Below are 23,555 nucleotides of genomic sequence, written 5' to 3' on the forward strand. Positions count from 1 at the left end.
AAAGAATAAAGCTGAAAAACATAATACGAAGAGCGGCAGAGATTGGAATTCTTTTTATAGCTCGAGATGGGATTTAAAGAAATATCGAATATCTGAAGATAAATCGCCAGATGAAGGTAGCGTAACGTAATTCATTTCTGAAAATTCCTTCGATAAATCTTCTTAGCGAACATTTTCTCCTCGCGTATTTCATGGATTCGCATCTTAATTTATCGGAACGTGTCTTGTATCGCCACGCATCAAACAAAATTTGTCATTTTCCACGTTTCTTTAAATTCTGGCAAAGTTTCCAACCCTTTGCTTGAGTACGTACGATATCATACGCGCAATTTCTTTACGAGTCGTCTATTGTCCCATTATCTGTATTTCTATTAAAGTTTAGCTTTATTCGCAATTTCTTAAATAGAAGATTTTTTCATTCGCTCTCCCCACCCTCCGCCACCACCCCTTCTCCAGGATCCTTTGCAGGCGATATCGAACGGAAGTTTGGAGTTGACCTCTCTTCCGTTTGCGCAAGATTTTCGAACTTATCGATGCTAATTAATAGAACGTAATGACGATATTAATAGTCGAAGTGTAAACAATTTGTTATCGAGCAAGCTCTCGGAAGTGTAAAAAGCATCAGCAGATTTATCGAGGAAATTCCCTGTAATTTACTATCCGTTTGCGCGAGATATCCGAGTTTAATCACGTTGATAGAACGTAACGACGATATTGATAATTGAAGCGTAAACAGTTTAAAGTTAAACAGAATCGTGTAAACGTTTCATATTCATTAAATTTATGGAGGAAGTCGAGGGAGAGACGCTGGGGAGGGATTGCCTCTTTCTTAATCTCTTTCAGTAGATTCGTCGTTGCTTGTATTCGTGGCAATTTTTCGTTCATTCAAACTATGCATAACTGAATATATAGTTGTGTTTCATAAATATTAAGTATGTGGAATTTGCAATTATAATAAAAATAAAGAAGGTGTTTGATTTATTCAGTTTTACTTTCGACCTATAGACATTTTGGCTTTTATGGTCAGTATAGCACTCACCTTTCTTTAGTAACGTGTTATTTATTCATTTATTTATAATCTATATTTATATATGTTTCTTCAATGACAGTAAGCACAGCTATTTATTATAGAACGAAATAATTTTTAATACATTGGATTGTTCGAAAAGTACGTAACGTACGTATCTTTGTCAGTTAATACATTCCATATGTTTCGTGTTTGATGAGACTAGAAGAGGATTCGTAAACTTTCATAAACTTTTGCAAAATATCTCTTTTTTCTTTGGCAGCTGCTGAGTACCGTTGAATGTTAAACGCACGAACCACAGAAAAAGAATCGGCATTGGTGCCACTTTCCAACAAAAATGTTATATTTTGATGAAAAGTGGATAAAGAACGTTCGGCTACAGAATAGCCCAACTATTATTTATCTTGGCTTTTACGAAATCTTTTTATAACGAGAAAGTGAGTACTTCGAAAGCTTGCAAAAATTCCTTCAACGTATCAAATAACGAAAGATACAAGTTTTTCGGAAAAGCGGTCATGAAGCTACGTAATAAGCAATAAAAATGCCCGAGAAAAATGATGCACGTATTACTTGAAAAAGCGCGAGCTCTGTAAAGATACTTTAGTTTGAAATATTTCCTAAATTCGTTTGTGAACCTTCTCGACGATGTAACGTACAAATAATTTCCAATTTTTCATTTTAATATGTATTTTTATCTCTGTTTGTTACAGAGACCGCCACAATTCGAAGACGTTACCTGTTCTGCTTCATTAAAAATCGTTAATATGGATACGCAAACTGAGGTGAGTAGACTTTTTGACGAAATCCTTACATCTATTATCATCGTGCTCCCAGAAGGTTACTATGTTGTAACAAAGAGTCGTCCTGTATACATGCATTACGTAGTCATATAAACACACACACACACACACACACACACACACACACACACACACACACAGAGAGAGAGATACATATATATTAGCAAAAGTAAATATGAGAAGAAGATAAATTTACGTTACGACCGAATAGTGCAAAATTCTTATGTATTTCGAAAGAAATTAAAATGAATGGTATATGAGAAAATATTAGGTTGTAATATGATTTTCGTTTCGTTTTCTCAATTTATATAATAAATGTAGATACAGGACGAATCTATGTTATTATATTAGACATTACAACACAACAATTTGCTATTCGATCAAATTTGAGTCACTCGATTGTTGTTAACACTTTGACTGCCACGCTGAAATCACATGTTTCGCTCAGGAAGTTCCGGGGGTATTTTTATTATTCATAGCATATAATGGAAAAATAATACTAAATCGATGATGTAAGACAACATTCTTTTTCAATGGACCGTTTATCTTATTGGTGGTCACGGGTGACCACCGTGGCGCCTGGTAACAGTTGATAACGACATATTATAACAAGACTTCGTTTATTTCAACAAACCATTTGCATTCGTTATTTCGTCGTAAGCAAAACGTGCAGAATATATCGTTGAAGCGTGTAGAAGATATTAGTAAACAGTATTCGCTCGTTCTATATATAACAGTAAGGTATGTGCACATTTCTAACTTCAATTATATGATTATAAAGCAACATTTACGATTATTTTCTAAGCTGTGTTTATAATAATATTCGTAGATTACCCCTCAAAGATATGGATGCAAATACAGTGCACCGTTAAATGCAAGATTTGTTCTCATTTTTTTATCGATGTTCTAATAAAAATGTTTAATCGTTCAATGGGGCACTTTTTATTTCAAAGTATCTTCTCTTTATCGATTATATTCAAAATGCCCTAACTGTCAATTTTCATACAATTTTTACAATTGTAAGAAGTTCAAGTGCTCCGGTCATCGATGACCACCGTGGCAGTCAAAGTGTTAAGCATCGTTAAATATTATAAGAAGTTCAAAATAGTAATTATAATAATAGTATAGAGACAACGTAGGAGCAGAACGTACTCACCGCGATCATTAACTAATTAGACCGTGAATTGCCAGTGGCTGTTAAATCAGTGCAAAATCTATCAATCACGCTATAAGAATTTGAGCGTAGTTGTTTTTCAATTTGAAAGAGGAATAATGATATCACTGCGTAGATGATGTTTAAGAATATGTTAAAGAGTCGGAGGATAGTAATTTTGATTTTCGTATATATTTTTCATTTGTTATGTATATTTTTAATATTACACCCACGTACGTTTTTAATATCACTGTAACGTGTACTTTTCATTCTTCGGTCGAAATAATATTGAGTTTATAAGAATAATTTTACGTAAACTTTGGATGCAATCGTATCAGAATTTGGAGTAGAAGTAGAAGTATCATGGTGCAGATGTTCGATATATTTCGTTATTCTCTTAAGAGAATTTGTTGCAAGATTAGCGATCGAAATATAAAGAAGAACGGCAGGAAAATAAAATAAAGAGAAACTGAACGAAGGATAGACTAGAAAAATAAATTGTAGAGATTACATCATTAATGGTAACGTGACTTTGACTATTCGAGTTTGTATTATTCTAGTCTGGTTAATCTTTTTGAAAGTTGAAAAATTGATTTACGTAAGTGTAACAAGACGCAATTCTCTTTATACGAAGCACAGAAACGGTTCGTGGTTATTTTTGAATAATCCGTGTGAGAAATGAATCTGTTCGAAATAGAAAACACCGGTGTCTTTTGTTAAGACTTGTCATTCTTTTAATATATTCCAGTCTCTTTCCACTTATAAATTTCAAGGTAAACTCGGATTTGAAAGTGACTAATATTTTTTCGAAATAGAAAGCGAAAATTTAACAAAACGCCTTCTAATATTAGGTGATCGATTTACACATATTTCACGTTTCTTCGGAATCCTTCTATTCGTTCGTACAAAAGCGATTTATTACGAACGTTCCGAGAGATATAAATATTTTTCATTTATTTTCAAAATGCTCGCGAACATTTTAATTGGATGCGATTCTTCGATGAAAACGATTTAATGAAAATGCACTTGCTCGCAATGGAAAAAAGAAAAATAGCACTTATCAGATACTGACGGAAATCGATAAAACAATGCGAAATCGATTTGTAAATAATAATATTCTTGGTTAACAGGATCGCGAAGCGAAATAAGCGTATAATAATATAACAATATGATAAAAATATAATACGATAAATAATTGTATAATAAATACAATTTTCAAAGAGCTGAGCTTCAAAATATATTAAATGCTGTATTCAGAAGAACATTGTATTCGGTGTGCATTCGCATGAAATTCAAATAGGTCACTATAAATCTGTTTGGCGATCGTGAGCGTCGTGATATTTCTTGATTTATGATGTCACTGAACGTGTGTGAAATTCAGTCGCCCAAAACTATAAAAGTTTGAGAATAATGACACAAATAAATATTTTGGTGGAATTGTAAAAACTTTGCACGTTTATTTTATTCGGTAAAAAATCATTGAGGCAACTTATCATTGAGTAAATAAATCAGGAAAGTTGTTATATTATCTGATAATAAACTATGTATTATAGGAATAAAAGATATTAGAATTTTCCAAATGGCAATGAATCTTCTCAATATCAAAATGAATACAAGTTTTATAATTTTATAGTTTGATATATCTATGTATCTAAATGCACCGAAAAAAGTGAAACTTTTCGCGTTTGAATCAACAACATGAAGAAGTATCGCGAAATAAAATGTTAACGAATAACCAGTCCTTGTTCACGATTCTTAGCCACGAGTTTAAGTAAATGTAAATATCAGTTTTTGTTATCAATTCCGGCGTATTTGCATCTTACGTGCGTTTCTTTTATTCTTTTTCGTTTACGTTCCATAAAACGGCACTTAAGAATATTACGTCCACTTTGGTCACGCTAACATAATCTTACGAACGTTTAACGATCGTGTTTTCTTACAAAATTAAATATCTCATCGAGGACATATTGTGCGTGAAAGTTGGAAAAATAAATTCCTTCGTTTAATTCTTTAATTCTTCGTTTAACTCGTTAACAGGATGTAAGCAATGTCGCCACGGTTATTCAGAATTCGTGCTTAATCAACGAAATGACGGATTTAATTAGCAACGCGGATCTTCTCTGGCAAACAATTTCCCTAAAAGTGGAATTTCTCTCGTTCGAGAAATCCGATGCCGTCTCAGTCGAACGACGAACGATACCGCTGAACGTCGGTGCATTTAACGAGATTTACCGATCCTCTGTGTGTTCCATTAATTACGACATCGACGAAGTATGGTCAGCTCACTTAGCAGTCTGCGAACGTTGTCAGAAATGTTGCTATCAGAGAGAATATTCGAACGTGATTCCTCATTAAACCAGGAACACTCTGATAGATAGTGATACGTGCACAACCGCACCGTGTTACGAGGCAAACGCGATCATCGTGCTCTTGAAAAATTCATGGAATTGTTTCAAAAATCTACTCCTATTATTTCGTACATAAAAGATTGTATCGAAATACAATCTGTTTTTGCAGTTACAAAATCCAAAATGCAGTTCCAAATGTTATCTCGTATCAGTTTAATATTACTTTAATAAACGAGAAAATAATAGTAACAGATATTGCATTTTTAAAGTTTCACATCTTATTTCAAAAATCCACTTTTTCCGTTACTTTGTAATAGAAAGCTAAAAATCTAAACCAAATATTCAGCCACTGTCCATGTTTTAATATCTGTTGAAATATAATTCTCATTTTCATGCACATAGAACCACCCTAAAAATCTTCATTAGAGTTTAACGCCAGTACACCTGCGCTCCAATTTGCACCTACTGTCGTTCCGAAAGCATTTCTCTAGCTTATTAATTAAAGCTCGCATTGCTGGCTCTCGTTTGCACGATTGCAAGCTGAAATTACCTTATCACGAATGCGATAATTTCGAAGAATTACCGGACGACGAATGACGCTAATTATCCAAAATGCTCCTCTGTAACATATATTTCATACGCCTTGGTCGATTTCGAGATACGTTTATTATCTCGAGAAGCGTATAAAAGATTTTATTTCGGCCGCTATAAAGTGGCCAAAGAAATAGACTCGTCGATAAAAATATACCGATAGAGTTTTACCGGTGTGTTCATAAGCATTTATTCCGCACACGGCTTCGTGATGACTCTCGATGATTAACTGCTATTACGCTATTTCTGGCAACGGTGCTTCGCGTTTTAGCTTTAATTGATTCTCGTTCATGGTTGCCAAGATACGGTCCTTAAAGTCTTCTCCTTCGATAGTCGAAGCTCCGACGACGAGGAATCGTTCGGATAAAGTTGGCGAATTTTCACACGGAATGCAAGAAAAGATGGAAGGAAAGCAACAGGAGGAAGCATGCAACAGATGGAATTAAAATTAGATCTTTGGCAATTCTTCGCTTATATTGACGTTTAATAAAAATATTGCAGATGAAATAAATAGAAGCTTTGAGGAGATCGAAGTCAAAAGAAGACGCAGGAGCATCGTGGTTGTAGAATTCAGTAGGAGTTATTTTCGAGTCGTAGAATCTGTTTACGACCATCGTAGAACCATAAAACGCTCTTCGAAATAACGAAATCCCGTGAAAGGTTGTATTTCATGAACTGGAAACGTAAAGGCTGTCGCGTCGCATCGAAGGCATAAAACGAGACACGTGCCATATTATCAATGAACGATGTGGATGATGGTTCTGGAATTTGTAAAACACAGTTCCAGCTATTTCAGACTTTATTAGTTGTTATTATTGGCTTGGAATTCGTCTTGGATCGTACGTTCAATTCGTTGCACACGAGGGAGTGACATCGGATTTTACAATGTCTGCAAAGTAATATAGTAGAATTGTACATTCAGTGAATTCTGAAGTACGTACGAAATTAGGTGCAGAGAGGACAGTGGGGCCGCGGAAATCTACGCGCCATGATTTTTGAATAATAAGTTCTTCTACAAGCAGAGACTCGATTGGAACTGTGGAGTCTCCTACTTTATAACTTTTGGATTATAAAATTCATCGAAGGAGACGGTGGAATCATAAAATTTATATATTCTTATTTTTCTCTTTCTCCTCTTGTTCTTCCACAATTTCGAATCTTTCATATTCTTCGGTTTCTGCATCGCGTGATCGATGGAACCGTGCAATTTTCGTAATCCATGATTTTTGGACTACGATATTGCGCGTCGCTCGTCTAGCAAACCGGAATTGTAACAAATAAATGCGTAAACCGATACAATTAGCGCGAAATCATTGCGAACGAAAGCAACTGCGAATTTTCAGATAAATTGTTACAAATGTATCGAATTGCATAATATATCGGACGAGGTACCAGATCGGAAGATTCGCGTCGTAGTCATTGCAATTATATGCACAATATGTTCCATGACTTGATCCCAAGCAAGGCAGCCTGTGACAGCATTACGTAACAGCACCGATGAATTTATGGTCGTGATGAGTTGCTCTATAAATTATTCATTTGCTACGCGACAACAGCATTTGAAAAGGATATGTGTACGTATCGTAGAATGCTCTTCGATTACGGAACGAATACAAATGAAACAAGTGTAACCAAACAATTTCAGATCCAACGAAGTTTCTAAGAAGTATACGTGAAACTTTGGCAACAAAGAGAATTAAATGAAATTAAAACAGCTACGAAATTATATATTAGGTCGTCCGAAAAGTTTCTTTCGTTTTATAAGGAAATAATAAACGCGCAATGTTCTTTCTTTTATATTAATTTATCGAATTATGCACGAACATAATAATAGAAAAATAGAACGAAATGGATCATACCTGATTCAATAAAATAATATAAAACACAGAAATTGTTGTTCATCTATTAACACCTTATGAAACGAAAGAAACTTTTGGTGGATAATTCTGTATTATCACGTTAATCGCGATGATACAGAATTAAAATATGAGATCGAAAGATAAGTGCTGCTTATTTTATTACAAAATGAAGATTCGTAATTAAAGTAGGAATTGTATAAATTTGTTCCAGTGATTTAGCCACTTGCTTGGAAATCGTATTGACGTCGAGAACTTTAGGCGTATGGAAACAGTTTGCCGATCTATTAATAAAGTGCATTATATCGGACGTTGTATACGGAAGTAATTTAGTTTTTGTCTCGAAGAAAAACAAGCGCAACGAGCTCGATAAAAATTCCGAGAACGTAAATATTACCGTGTGTCACATAGCTCTTATTTCATGGAAATTGTACAAAGAGATTCGTTTGCAAAAAGATAGTTGCGGTTAGATATTTTTCTAAAAAAAAAAAAAAATAATAATAATAACAATATTTGATATTAAAGAGAATCTTTTTAGCCATTATCTGTATATTGGATATCATTTTATTTCAAAATACGCATCGATCTTTTTATCTATTTCTTTTATTTTATATTCTGAATAGTTCATCAGTCTGAGAATTTTCACGCACGAATCCTGCTCAATCTCGTTAATCGATTTCCGTGAAATAATCTCTTGGATCGACGAGTTACACGCATCTGCGACACGAATTTGTCCGGTAATTGCGTTTCTTCTTGCCTATAAAAATCGATTTCGAGAGAATACACACTTGCAAGCAGCTGTTTCACTCATTTCGCTATTTTAATAAAGTTTCTTCAAAAATTGGTTTTACGTAGTTTCGTTGGACGATGCTCGCTTTGTACGTTTCATGTTTTATGTACTTTACTCTATAAATAGGTTGCGGATATTTATGCGTTTACCAGTAAAGTTCAGAGAAATTGAAAATACGGATAGTGCACTCGATGCGCAAAAATATGCAAAATATTCGCAGTGTAATACTCTCTGTAATATTTAGCGAACGAAACAAATTTCTAGATTCCTCCTTTTTTTTAATTATATCCAAAAAAAAAAAGGGAAATTAGTAAAATGAAAAAAAAAGAATTTGGATAAGTATTCGTACTTTAGTTATAATATTTGATGGATGAAAAATCTTTTCTTTGGTTCAATCTCTTTAGCTGTGTCGATAAAAATATGTATTCGCATAAATATCCGCTCTCTATTTATTACTTTCACCATTGCCGGTTTATTTTTCTTCGTTTTTCTTTCGGACGATACCTGACGATAGCTCGCGTCGAAAGGTACAATTTATCAAATCGAATCGAATTGAACAGCTGAAGGAATAAGATACAGTCTCTTGATAATGTCGGCGCAATAAAAGAAATAAATTGGCCCTGACTTGGTGAACTCGAAGAGAAAATTCGATTTTATCGGAAGAAACATTTCAAGGAAATTACGAGAACGTTGTTCCTTATTTTTAAAGTTTAACTATTACATTAAGAAACCAGTGCAAGTAATTATCGAGTCGAACACATCGTCCGAACATAGTCCGAAGTGACAACGAATAGAATTCTGTGGTATCAAAATTAGTTTGGAATATCAAAAAAGAAAGCGTCGTTGAATGTTCGTCTCTCAAAGTACAGAAATATTTTTCTAACGGCAAGAGGTTGGCGAAATCGTAGAGCTGAGCTTTCGTTGGGACACAAGATATTTCCACAGTGAACTCTCGTAAAAGGAAACTCGCCCGGTTTAAGCGAGCGCGGAACTTGTAACTACGTGCCTCCTCGTAAACCATTCTCTCTTCTTCGAATCCTCTTCATTTCCTGGTTCTAGCATGTTACCACGGAAAATCTGACGGGAGAGCGTCCTTGCACCTAGTTAACCGACTGAATTTCCACTGCACACCTTTCTACTACCTCGTTCTAACGCCTGTATCTTCCCCTATTATTTTTACGTAAAACGATTTTCGCTGTTTCACGAGAAACAGAATCACACAGACGGAGAATCAGAGTTTTCGAACATTTAGGGATCTTTTTAAAATTTTGTTCGTCGATTAAAGGTTGAGAAGTGTCACGAAGCCAAGTAGAATTATCTGCTAACGAGTAGAAATTGCGTAAACGCAACAATTTTAAGGAACATAAACAAAACAATTCAGTATTATTTTATAAAGCTATAAAAAGAATTCGAGGCAGAAATAAAAGAATTCTTTTTATATAATTAGATTTAACGTCAACAGCGAGGCTGTTGACGATACAGGCGGATGTGCTTAAAGTATCGTGTCGATTATTTTGATTTCTTTAATGAATTTTAGCAGTTTGTGGATTCTGTTCTTCTTAACATTGTTTTTGGTACACGGATTCAGTTTCTGCTTCGTGCGACGCGCGTTATACTTCTGGTAGGATAAAATAAGATGTTCCCCTGTGACTGGTACGTTGCAATCTTCGCATACATCTTTTGTCGATAAATAAAAGTAAGAGAATTTTGCGTGGTCTATTCGCATGCGAGTAACAGCGACTTGGTCTTTCCTGAACAATAAGAGGATTAAATTTTATTTTTGGAAGAGCGAGTCGCCGATGTTTTTAACGTGGGCGAGTGCTGTTATAGTCTCCAATCTTTTTATCATCGCTGGATTAATCAGTTTTTAGGATATATAACGAAGCGTTCCACGAAGGAGGTCATAGAATATTCATTCGAATTTGAGGACGTGGCGGCCTGTTTAGCGACCTGGTTTGCGACCTCCTCGTTACCTTGGATACCGATGTGGCCTGGAATCATATTAGTTTGATCTCGTTGCCTCTGTCGATGATTTTGTGACGGGGGAAACATTATTCTTGTCCTTATTTGCCTAAATATTTCAATTTCTTCAGCTTCCGAAAATTGTAGAATTTAGACAGACGCTAGGAATTGCTTCTCATGACCACGATGTTAGAAACCAGAGTTCGATAAACTGGAAGTTATTTGAAAGAGAGATCGCGAGCGAAATGTTGCCTTGTTGATCAGTTCTTCTACGTTCCTAATATTCTTGATCGAATTATCAAACATCATATGACAAGATTAATACGACAACTGGAAAATACGGAAGCGACGTTTTGATAGAATAATTATCTCTAACATTGTGTTATTAGCGTACTTCGTAATTGTAATAAAGTAAATGTACGGAGAATATTCCCATAATAATTCTACAATTTTCTGTCGCTTTTCAAAACAATTTCGCAATACAGTGGCAAGTGAAATTCTTCGCTTTTCATTCAATTATCGCCACTTTTAGACGCGAAGGCGCGATATTCCCAGGTAATCCGATCGCAGGATTCTAACATGCTGCGTGGAATACGGAATCGAAGCTTCTTCCTGCGAAATATTTCACGGAGATTTGCTTTCGCTGACACTCGCTTGATTTCCTATTCGTTCCACGCAATCGTACGTCATTTTTCCACATTCTTTCGCCCGTCAATCAATTCGATACCCTTTCAGTCGACATTAATTCCAGATCACTTCACGCACGAATGAATAATTAAGTGGGATCATGCAAGTGTTTATTATTTGCGACCAACTCCTTGTATCACGCAAATTCTTCCATCCTGAATTTCGATTAAACGCGCGATGAAATTTAAGATTTATCAGGACACGAAGATAGCCTTGATGTCGATTCAGCATTGTTCCACAGATATTGTAATATTCATATACACGGTCATCGTGCCCGTTTCGTATCGCCATTTCCAATGAAGCAAATAAATATGAAACGACCGAACTTACTGGCCTAACAAAGTTTATAACGAATTTATGAACGCGTCGATATCTTTATTCTTCCTTGGAATCTCGTTGTATAGACCGTATCGAATCGATGCGATAGCTTTTGTCACGCGAGTCTAGCGCAAAGGTGTCGATAATTACGTCTTTAACCCTTTGCAGTCCTATGTCGAGTGTGACTCGATCTCAGTTTTTATCTCAGGAGCTTCTTCGTCGAGTTCCACTCGACATTCTTTCAGTCTCACCCTTTTTTGTGAAACGCGCGAAAGAAAAGCAGGATTGCATCCTGGAGATTGTTTCATGCACTTAAAAATTACAAAATACGATAATAATGTGAATAAAGCTGGTATCTAAGTGAATTTCTTTCTTCCTTTATTTATTTAAATTGTCTTATTTTTTAGTTAAAGTAAATTTCAAATTAAACACTTAAAAGTTGCTGGTAACGAAAATGAAATAAAATTCGAAGTGCAAATATTAATTAATATTCATAGTTGTGCTTCAAGAGCTATTTGTCATTTAATTAATTCTTTATCTTGGTATAAAAATTTAGAACACATTTTCGCCTTTCTCTAATGAAACCATGTGCTTCGGTCAGAGAAATAAAAATGATCAGTTAACGAAAGGATGACAGGACCTCTTAATATTCTCTCTCTTCTTAATATTTTCATCAGTAACGTGACTCGCTTCTTTAAAGAAGTATTTTTGTACTTCGATTTATAACTATTTCCATAATATCGTGCAAGTATTCCTTGGAAACATGCGAGCTTAACCGGTATCGCGTTCTTTAAACTCTCTGGCAAAGTGAATGAGCAGAAGCACGCGCAAAGGAATCGCGTTCTTCTTTGTGGAAAAACATCTCGGAAGGAGAAAATTGATTCTGTCAGCGGAGTGATGAGTTGTAAGTGTGCGTGCGTGTCTCTCCTGTCTCTTCGCTACTGTCGCGGACGAATTATACTTTCCTATCCCTTTGCTGGAAATCGCGTACGTCTCGGATAAGAGACGAGTTCTCCTTTTGTTGATCAAGTTTAATAGAGTCTAGATGTTATTCTTCGAATTTAATACAAACGTTGAAGTCTTATTCCTTATTCTTAAGAGAAAGATCGTTGCATTTTACAATTCCAAGATTAAAAATAATTATTCTCTATCGACCATTACGACGTTTGCCATTCATTCGTAAGTACACATTGTATAACGATAGATTAATTCTCATCTGAACGTATTAATCCTTCCATTAAATGCGCCTTCCATTAAAGGCAAGAGATGTATATTAAATTCGTCCTTCATCCATAAATGATGGAACATCCATAAAAACTCACATATCGCGTGTCGCCAAATATGGGTGACACGAGTATCGAAGTATTAATCCATCATACCACCCTCTGCTTTGATGTCCAAAATCCACAACGAGGGCAGTGTAACTCAATCGAATTCGTGATAATTAATCGATAAAAATCCCAACTGAAACAACAACAGCGACGTTGCTATTGTCACGTAATTTTTAAGTAATTACACGACTGTTGATTTTTTAGTATAATCTTTATTCTTTAGACTCAGAGTTTTTATTACAAAGGTCAATATTGTGACTGAATTGGAATTAGAAATAGAACCGGATTGAAATTAGAAATAGAACTGTCTAAACGGTCTCGTACCATCAAAGAAGAAAGCTCGGTGTGGGTGTTCCCTTTGGAACTCAGAACGCGGATTCGTTGTCCACACTTTTTGGTGGAAAAGTGAGGGTAACGATCCGCGATGCCCATTGGTAAATGAATTAGGTAGTAAAGACAAGGAGAGCTAGATATGGCTCGTGGGCATCCTTGTTTATGGGAAAAGTTTTATCTTGCCAGGCACCCGCTTTCTCCGTATTAGGTAAGAGTCGAGTGCAACAAACATAAGGACCATCTGTAAACCGAAAATGTTTAAGTGAAGAAAACTGAAACTGAACAGATTCGGTTTATGTCGTCTTCTTAGGCCTGCTGCGAGTTACTAGAACAATGGATAGGTCTTGGCGTCCGGACTACGTGGAATTTTACAAGGACCGTCACATCTGGCGTACCACATGGCAAAAGGAAAGTTGGTACGTGACACTATCGTGTAACGAGTGTACGATCGTATCACGTAATTAAGACGGTAAAAGAATCTTGAAGATTTTATACATTTTTCTATATTTACATATGCAAATCGTAGACATATAAATTTGCTATAAATGCATAGAAATCCACGTACTATGTACTATACATATTACGTGTTAAAATCGTACGATAAACCTGCAGCTCGTTGGCAACCACATCTTCACACGTCCACTGATTTCCATTCGCATCCAATACAATTTCATACACGTTAATTTCTCATTACGATCTCGTTACCTTTAAATTAGGGAACATTTAAATTTTGCAAAATATGTTATTTCACTTTTTCTAATTCACGAAGTGCCGAAAATTTTCTAGTCCATGAAATCTATCTCATTGCAAAAATAAGGTTCTAAAAAATTTGGTAACGTAGGTTGTCGATGGCAATCAACGCGTTGAAGAATGACAGCTATCGAGAGAATTTACGTATAAGGAAAAGGTTATAGGAATATGGGCGTTGGATGTCCGAGATCCTGCGGACAAAAGGAAGGGTGCAACGACGAAGCTTACTTTGCTCGGCGTAATGGAATTTCATTGTGGGTTATGGATGACGTTCTTGTTCGAAAATCGCGGGCAATCGGGAGACATTGAGCCGGAATAAAAGCACGATTATAATTGAGTTTGAAGAGGATCTCTCTAATGGATAGTCTTTTTCGTTCGTCCCTGAGCCAGATCGAGGAATATTTGCGTAATTTTTGATTACGAGTAAGAGCGAAGGTTTCTTACATTTTCTCGACACTCGATTTTTTCTCCTCGTTATTTTCCGGTCCAACGAATATCACGGAAACTCGTATCGAAGGGAGACGCCTGACAGACGTTTGGCTCTTTCTGCGATAATTCGTCATGAGCCAACAACGAAGCGACGTTCTAACTTCGTACTATCGATGTAGACATTCGGAGAATTGCGGATGTTCCATAGGTTTCCCTTTGCTCGTTTTTCACCGTACCAATTCAATGGCGAAATTTTGCTGGTGGAAATGAGCGTCGCTCTGAATGCGGTGTCGTGTTTCGCTAATGATCATTCTCGTCAAAAAGCTCTGTGCTTTATGGTCTCTCTGCTAACCAGATACTTTTGTTTGTAATCCGATGTTGACGTTGTATTACGTTACTGGTGAGTAAACTACACCTCCTGTCTACTTTCCATTGCCGATCTAATTTTAGTTCTGGAATTCGTTGCAACGTTAGAACTACGAACGAGTGAAGTATATCTGATCATCGGTTCGACGGATTAATCGCTCGTACGACAAAAATACTCTGAATATTCTGGAAAATGCGTTAAATATTAAAATACTCTGTATAACAAACTCGAAACCGATGTATGAAAATTATAGGAAAGTAGAAGAATTGTAAGAAAGTGGGAAGTAGAGAAGATACGCGATAAAGAAGATCAGTCTTTCATACTTAAGTAGAAATCGTTTAAATTGGCAAGAACGCACCCTTGTGAATCTATAAAATTTCTATGAAGAGTTATGAACTGGTCGAAACGATTGTTACATTGAACTATGATATTTCAGGCCTCTAAATATATTAGTTTAAAGATAAGTTTGGATATTAAGTATCAGATACGAAATGATATTAACGGGAACTGTATTATAGAGGAAATACAGTTCATCAACTGTGATTATTTTCCTAAAGAGGCAATGAGTGTTTGTGAGGCTTTAAATTGTATAAGTAGAAGGGGTTCTAAATGGAATATCAGTTAGAAGATAAAAGCTTTAATACAACAGAGAGACTAGTTCAAAGAGCTTAGAGGGAATTAATTTTGGTATTCGTCGTAGTAAGAGAAGCATCTGTTAGCATCCATGTATTATGTTAAAATCCATCAAACATTTGGATTACCGCCAAAATTTGTTTCACATGCTACGTACATTTTCCTACCTATTTTAGTATGCATGGAATTCGAAAAATTTTAATTAAAGTGTTTGCGGCGCTGTTGCAGAAGCTATGAAATTAAGATGCTACGAGTAGAGGCAGTGCATTAAAATTGTTTTAATTAGTTTGTTAAAATAGAACAATGGCTGTATATGCGCGAGAGAAAGCAATTACGTAATAATAGAAATATAAAATTACGTAACCTATCGTTATTCTCATATTGTTTGTTTATCGATTAGTGTTGAAATATATCCAAACAAATTAGAATTTTCATGCAATTTTATTGTATCAAAATTATGCTCAGATTTCGCCGCACGCGTTACCTTTTGCGTAAGATACCTGAGAACAGAAAAATAATATATCGAGTCGCGTCATCGCGTATCGAGTGAAATTAATTTTTCATCTTGTTAAGCTGCCGTTGCAGTGATAAATTTGCGCGCAAGACGCCGATATATAGGCGTTGCAAAGCAGAAACAGCAACGGTAAACCCTTGGTTTTAGAGGGCACCAACATCAATTCCATTCGGGTCAGAGTGCATCATTGCTAAACCGAATGTTTGGACAAGCATGCAAATGGCAACAGGTTATACGTGGCATCTGTTGCTTCTCGATTCGATTACCGCCGCTTCTGAAACATTGGAACGACCATCGTTATTGATAGATATGTAAATTCCGAGGGGGAGAACAAATTTCTAGGATTTTCAAAGCGGCATAGAAATATCGGACAGTAATTATATTTTAATTTTTACATTTTCATCATTATACAGGCATTTCGTTGATAATTATTTTCAACTTCGTCGGTGAAATTTAATAACGCAAATTATGAACATTAAATTTCGTACATTAAATTTTCAAGATGCTCTCTAATCTTTGCTGTATTTTATTCCAAAATATACGGTCACTTATAAAACATTAAACATTTTTATATAAACAATTATATATATATGAAGCGATATATGTAACAACATATTTATTTTTTAATGTATAAAATTAATAGAGAACATCTTAGTCGTCTTGGTACGTAACGCACTAATTTTCCAACAAAACTCTGTCGTATTTTATTCGATACAGATCATAAAATTTAGCAAATAGAATGTAGAAATATGTAGGACATATGCAACAAAATGTTTATTTTTTAATGTATAAAATTAATAGAGAACATCTTAGTCGTGTTGGCATGTAACACACTAATTTTCCAACAAATTTCTGTCGTATTTTATTCGATACAGATCATGCAATTTAGCAAATAGAATGTAGAAATATGTAGGACATATGCAACAAAATGTTTATTTTTTAATGTATAAAATTAATAGAGAACATCTTAATCGTGTTGGCATGTAACGCACTAATTTTCCAACAAATTTCTGTCGTATTTTATTCGATACAGATCATACAATTTAGCAAATAGAATGTAGAAATATGTAGGACATATGCAACAAAATGTTTATTTTTTAATGTATAAAATTAATAGAGAACATCTTAATCGTGTTGGCATGTAACGCACTAATTTTCCAACAAATTTCTGTCGTATTTTATTCGATACAGATCATGCAATTTAGCAAATAGAATGTAGAAATATGTAGAAATGGAACGCAAATCGATAGAGCTGGTCGACAAAACTTCACAAACGAGAAGATTAATGGTCTGTCCGTTTTGGGTTACCGAGATAACGGTGGAGTCGATGTAGACATTGCAAAAACACATAGCGTTAGGGATTTCACGTCTTACGATGTAATTGATGTACTTAGCGTGCATCAACAACGGCAGTTTGTTGAAGCTTCACGTTGTTCCTCCGAGGATAAAACTAGACGATTAAGAGCTCATGAAAGATAAACAAAATGCTACCAGAGATAATGTACGAGTTAGATAATCGACGTGTTTTTATCTGTCGCGTAGTTTGGATTTTTGAACAAGTTACAATAAATAAAACGGCGCCTCGATACATTTTGCAGCTACTGTATATTATTATTACGTTGCTACATTTTAGTATATTTTGATTATCGGCCTGTAATACGTATCTAAATGTTTCGCATATAAATCGATATAATGCAAACGATATTTCCTTCTACAAAGACATCAAAAACCTAGAAACTTTTGTACGCCAGAACTACACATATACAGTCAACGTTATCAATACACGTTATCAGAATACCATAGTTCGACTCAGATTGGCAAAGCAGATTGCCAGGTGCTGTTTCCGAGCAACAAAAAGAACATGTTTTTTAGGATCAACAAAACCGATCAATGTACGATCTGCAGTGATCAGGAGTTGGAAACTGCGTAACGTTTTCTGTTCAGCTGCGCTCGGTAACGAGCTTCCAGATGCTATATCAGAGGACCGTACCCACGGTTTTTACAAAATTTAAACGAAGAACAAGCCAAATCGATTTACTGTTGCGTTCGAATCGCATTAAAAACAAGGGTGTTTTGCCTACATGAATAGAACATAAGCTTAGAAATAGGGCATATGGTAATAAGTTTCTCGTAAACGGAATATTACACCTGTGTTGACTAAAACACAGCGCGATAGCCGTAAGTTAATATATTATGCTAAACGAGTACATATATTATTATTATTATTAATTCAGATGATATTATTAAGCTAAAGTAAATAGATCATATAATCATGTCTCTATCTAGATAAAAATCAACATTAATTCTGCTGAAAATACCTGTATATATTAAGTTGTCCGAAATGTTTCTTTCGTTTTATGAGGAAATAATAAACGTACAACGCGTTCTGTTTTATATTATTTTGTCGCATTATATACCATCCATCTTGTTTGTCGAGATAAACACCGCGACATTTCACAGACTTGGTTTCACGTTTGTATAAATGTTCACTGTTGTGAAAAGCACGTTTGCGAAAGAAAGACACTTGTCGGACAACCTAACATTTTCAGTAATTGTAAAGAAAAAAATTCCGAGATTCCGGGTCATTTTGGTGGTCGAAGCGTTAAAATTCGCCGGGACATTTCGACTTTAACAAAACTCTAAACGATATGGAGGTGTCTGAATTTTTAGCTCGATAGCCAAGCTTCGTAACGTCCCTATATTGTGCGAAAATATTGCGAAACATTCTGTACGAATTGTTTTATCGTTGGATCTGGAAATGCGTGCGCGAGCTACAGTGATTATAGGGCATAGCGCGGAAGGGATAGCGTGGCGATTCGATCGACGCCGGGGAAAACAGGATGCAGTCAACAGGGTGGTTCGTCTGCTTTTGTAGTCACAGTGGGAAATCAGATGAAACCGGACTCCTGATACGGCTGCATCGGCTTCGACGTAAATGCATACGGTGGTCGTGTGTATGACGTTTGCGTGACACGCGAATGCCAGGAATCGATAACGTAATTCCGCTGGACGTGAGAGCAGAATCGATCACGTGGATCGCGCGCAAAACTACGAAGCAGGTTTTGTTAAATCACACTGCGTGTAATTTCATTTTCTACCGGTATCGAGCCTCGACGCCGCAATTATGCTACGCGCGTCTCGCACTCCTTCTAAATTCGATCTTCACACGTACGTTATTGTCTATAAATATTCCTACATTTGGATCTCTTTGCATAATAATAAGCCGCAATTTATAATGTTTTTTTTATAAATTTGCAATTCTACGATGTTACACTGGCGAGTTTGTTAACTCGTTTGTTGTAACTTTGCAATTTTCCACCGAATAGAATGATCGACTGGCTTGTCTCCAACCAGTTAAAACGAAGAGTTTCGATATTCTTAGAATTACTAGAATTATACCGACGCTTGTGACAAGTTCAACGTAGTCTTTTATTAAAATAGAGAGATTTTAAAATAGGAACGCGTGCTCGTTTAGTCGCGTCATATCGCGATCTCGTATCGATTATAATCCGGTTTTACTTCCGGTGCGTATATGGACCTGGAAAACTTTCTATTTCTAGCGTTAACACAGGTAAACATTTAAGGGAAGAGAAGGAAAAACTGTTCCAGTTATCCAACAGAAAAATTCACGAGAGGCGTTCGATTTGTCAAGCACGATTCTATCGAGTAGATGAAATTTGAAGTTGTCACTGCGGAAATACATGCGTATCGTGATAGTCGGTTTCTAGGTGTTGGAAATTCCACGATATCACTTATCCGACGATTTGCCAACATCCAATCGTACGGTCAATTTGTACGTCCCGACGATTTGAATCTATCGAGCGTGCTATACTAAGTACGGTGCGCGTCTATCTGCGGTTGTCGGATGAAACTGAAACGTAGAATGTTTACTATTCGTCGTCGTTCCGCTGAATGGATGTAGTAGCATGTTTTTCACGGTTGATTGTGTATAACGTATATGTGTATTCGTTGCGAGTTAATGATTCGCGAGTTTTCGCTAAGAAATTTATACGCTGCAAGAGCGATACTGAATTTTAGTAACATAATCCGTTACTGGTCTGACAAGTAGTATGGGATGCGCTTTCGTTTCGATTGTATAGTGATTCGATTCTCAGCCATACGTGGGTCGAAATTAATTACTTTTTAAAACCAACGAATCTACAAACACGTACGTCCAATCTACATTTTTCTTACGAATAGTTCTACCAAGTACACGCATCTGACATCGAAATTTCTTCCCAACTAAAATATATTTTCTCCGATGATACGAGTTTCTTTCGTAAAGAGAAATATAATTCGAAATAGTTGAGTGCTAAAATGACGAATTTGTGATTACCATTTATTAACATTTACCTTTAGTCTGTCGATAAAATTTCAGCAACTTTCAATGCCATTATGCAAAATGTTAACGAGGTAGTTAATTACAATATGCCCTACGGCGACTTACTAGCGTATTGCCATGGATATAATGGCAAAATTGGGACGCATGTGGCGTGCAAGTGCAAAAACGAAAACTATAGTACGTTCAAGGCGAACATTCAGAAACTCTTTTGCGCAGCTCGTATGCTGTAAAATTTATCTTGCTACTTTTTTCGCGATACAAATCGTTCTATCCTTAAAGATCGTTTCTTCGAAATTGGTATCGTATGTTATTGTCGTTCTCGAACCATCTCCGTATTTGTTATACGCGATTTAATAAAAATGTTGTCCTGAGGTAAAGCGCAATGTAAATTTGTTCAATCTCGTTAAATCCAATCAATCTCTTGCATCAATCGTTTCTATCACAGATCGAAACGAATGAAATAAATAGAATTTGAAGGTGACAATGATAAATAGGAAAGCCGTTAAGTCAGTTTCAACGATGCTTTTGCGTTTTAATTACCAAGGTGTTCGACTGGGAAGTTAAAGGATTCGAAATTCCCTTTCAGACGCAGTTTGAGCGGAAAGCGAGTTTCGTTTGTTAAGAATCTTCTTCCATTTCGAGTGAAATGTTCTTTTGTTTGTTAAACACACTAAAGGTTTCTTCCTCCTTGTCCCTTTTGTTTCGTCAAGCAAATGGTATTTCTCTACTCGGATTGAAAGCTGCATTAGAGCATAAAGTTGCATTAAATTACCATTCGCGGCTCGTTATACGATTATGTCGGAATCAATGAAATTAATTACGGTGGAAGTTAGACGAACATGTAGGTATATTTCTTTAAAACTGAATGATTGAGGAATATTCCTTCATTTTTTTTTTTTTTATAATTGCTCGCTTATCTCGTGTTAATCATTACGATAAGTAATTAGTAGACTGAAAATATTTATGCAAATTGATATTTTTCTAAGAAATGGAAGCTACGTATTCGTCTCATCCACTTAAATGAACTTCCAAAATTAAACGTTAAAATTGGCAAAGTTGTAAGATGGGGAAATTCCTTTATCTGCAGACGAAATTGCCAATTTCATCCATACCTATCGAATACGAAATTCTAAACAAACGTCGAAATATCATCTTCTTGCTGAGCATACAAACACCTTAAGCTACCTACTTTTGAGGAGCAACAAATTCCAAATGTTCACCGGTTAAATTCCGCCTGTTTGTCGCAGCAGGCAAAATATTCCAGGACTAAGAATGTTATCTTTTTACAAACTGGTCCCGCGAGTCGTTCTTTTTTCCTCTGTACGGAAACTTTCGTGGGGAAAAGTGGTCCCCGATCGAGTGTATCGAAATTGGGATGGAGGCGAAACAGGAGGCGAGAACTTGCGGAACTTGCTATTCAATTTTCGTGACCGACCAAGTTTCGCGGAGCGCTTCGCCTTCCATTTTGCCATGTAAATGAAGAGCGATGTATAGTCCGCAAGTCCTTTGGAACTGCTTTAACAGGATGGCATTCCCCGATGTGTTTCACGTGAAACCGCTGTTATGGGCAGAATCCACGTCTGCTTTAGAAACGCGAAATCGCACGATATTGTCCGATGAAAAAATAGAGAAACAGAAATTTTTTATAATAAACGATGTACCATAGTAACTTAAATTAGAACTTTGAAAAGATGTACACGCGTTTTTCTTTTTTTTTTTTTTTTTTTTTTTTGGAGCATCGTTGTATTTACGAAAGATGCCAAAGCGTAGATAAATGGATTTCTCTATGTCATTTATCTTTTTTCCTTGTCATTTTTGCTTCAATTTCAACTAAAACGCTTACGCGAATCGCTCTGTATAGTTGTCAGAAAAATTCATTAAATCTGGCAGAAACCAGCGATTCGTTGTTATCGATGGTTTATTCTTAAATCTAATATCTCGCACGATGGAAGCGAAGATCGTCGAGTCAGTTGAGCGATTATAAAGAAAGAGCGAAGCGTGGAAATGATTAAAGATGGTAAGCCGTCAAATTTCAAAGCGTACATCAAGCACTAACGTTTCTGTTTGCTTTGGAAGGAAATCGAATTCTCGTTAGAAATTCTTAAACTGTAATTTAGGAATCGGGCTGAAGAAAAGATCGATTATGAACGTGGATCTAGAGACCCGGTCCGTGTCTGCCTTTCAGTTCGACAGCATTCTTTTTTTAATTTCCTCGCTTTTTTTCTTTTTCTAGTTTCAATTCTTTGCACGCGTGCCTTACGTTCAGGGGATATCTAAGTGAGCCGCTGTTACGGATTAAACGGTAATTTATTTCTTCGATATTAGTTTTCTTTCGCTGTTTATAAACTTCGTTAATACTCTTCTCCTTACTTTTTCACTAAACAGAATGAGAAGCAACTTCTGTTTTCATTACTAACACTATGATTCATTTTCCTCTCTTTATTGACTAATGCGGATTAACTGTTACTAATTTACCGTGACTAATTTTAATTTATTATTAATTATGCTTTCTAACATTTCACGCAGAAGTTAACTTTCTTTTACTAATCTTGTTACATTTATTTCTATCTATGCTACGATGAATAGAGGCGAGACTGAGAGCGTCTTATTCTCAAATATCCGAATCATTAAAATGGAAAAGAAACGTGTAATAGAGTGAATCGACGTGGAAAATAACGAATTACGAAGTTGTATGTTTAACGTAGAATTCTGATGTTTAGTCGCGTTAAACATGATCGATCAATGTCGATGAACACTTTGTTCGTTCTTTGCTTTTCTTTACCACACATCATCGCTCATTACGAGCTTCATATTTAAAGTTCTTCAATAGACTCGAGGATTGTGTAATCACTGCGCTCGGCTATAAAATTATTGATTTTACTTTGCTTCTCGTTTGAATAAGAGGATCAATGTCAACCAAAATTGTATACGATAAACGCTACATCGTTCGGCACTTTATTTCGTTTTCTCTCCTTCAGAAATATTATTCTCAGATAATTGCAAGTCATTTTAATCAACGAACGAATACAGACATTTCAGAAATTTCAATGTTAAAACATTAAATATCCGTCTGCATTAAAATGATATTAAGCTATAGTTAATTAAATAATAACGAGCAGGATCCGCATTTACGTAGGTTGGCTCGCGATCTATAGATCTATCAGAGAAACGATAAGCAGACGCGATTTCTCTGCAGAATCGAGTCTGGTTGCGTTGCAAAACGTAACTTATTGTTTCCTGTCTTGTCGTCAGAATGGACGCAATAACTCGCTTCGCCAATGAACTTGTTACAGCCACGGTATATCGGTTGAAACGATCTCTATT

The 23,555-nt window shown here is 35.8% G+C and overlaps 1 protein-coding gene across 8 annotated transcripts in view; it reads left to right on the forward strand.

Moving 5' to 3' along the window:
• LOC132907254 (calcitonin gene-related peptide type 1 receptor-like) overlaps positions 1 to 23,555 on the forward strand; it is a 167,051-nt gene that overhangs the window by 29,104 nt on the left and 114,392 nt on the right. For 4 of the 8 annotated variants that reach the window (XM_060960168.1, XM_060960173.1, XM_060960175.1 and 1 more), the window contains exons 1-2: positions 96 to 116; positions 1,738 to 1,809. In XM_060960168.1, the coding sequence (XP_060816151.1) occupies positions 111 to 116; positions 1,738 to 1,809 (78 nt within the window). In that variant the 5' untranslated portion in view covers positions 96 to 110. Of the gene's footprint in view, positions 1 to 95; positions 117 to 1,737; positions 1,810 to 2,427; positions 2,569 to 19,809; positions 20,058 to 22,464; positions 22,534 to 23,555 lie in introns of those variants that run through there. The other 4 variants (XM_060960170.1, XM_060960172.1, XM_060960171.1 and 1 more) reach the window with 4 other exon arrangements.

Source organism: Bombus pascuorum, chromosome 5, assembly GCF_905332965.1.
Source record: "Bombus pascuorum chromosome 5, iyBomPasc1.1, whole genome shotgun sequence".
Lineage (NCBI taxonomy): Eukaryota > Metazoa > Arthropoda > Insecta > Hymenoptera > Apidae > Bombus > Bombus pascuorum.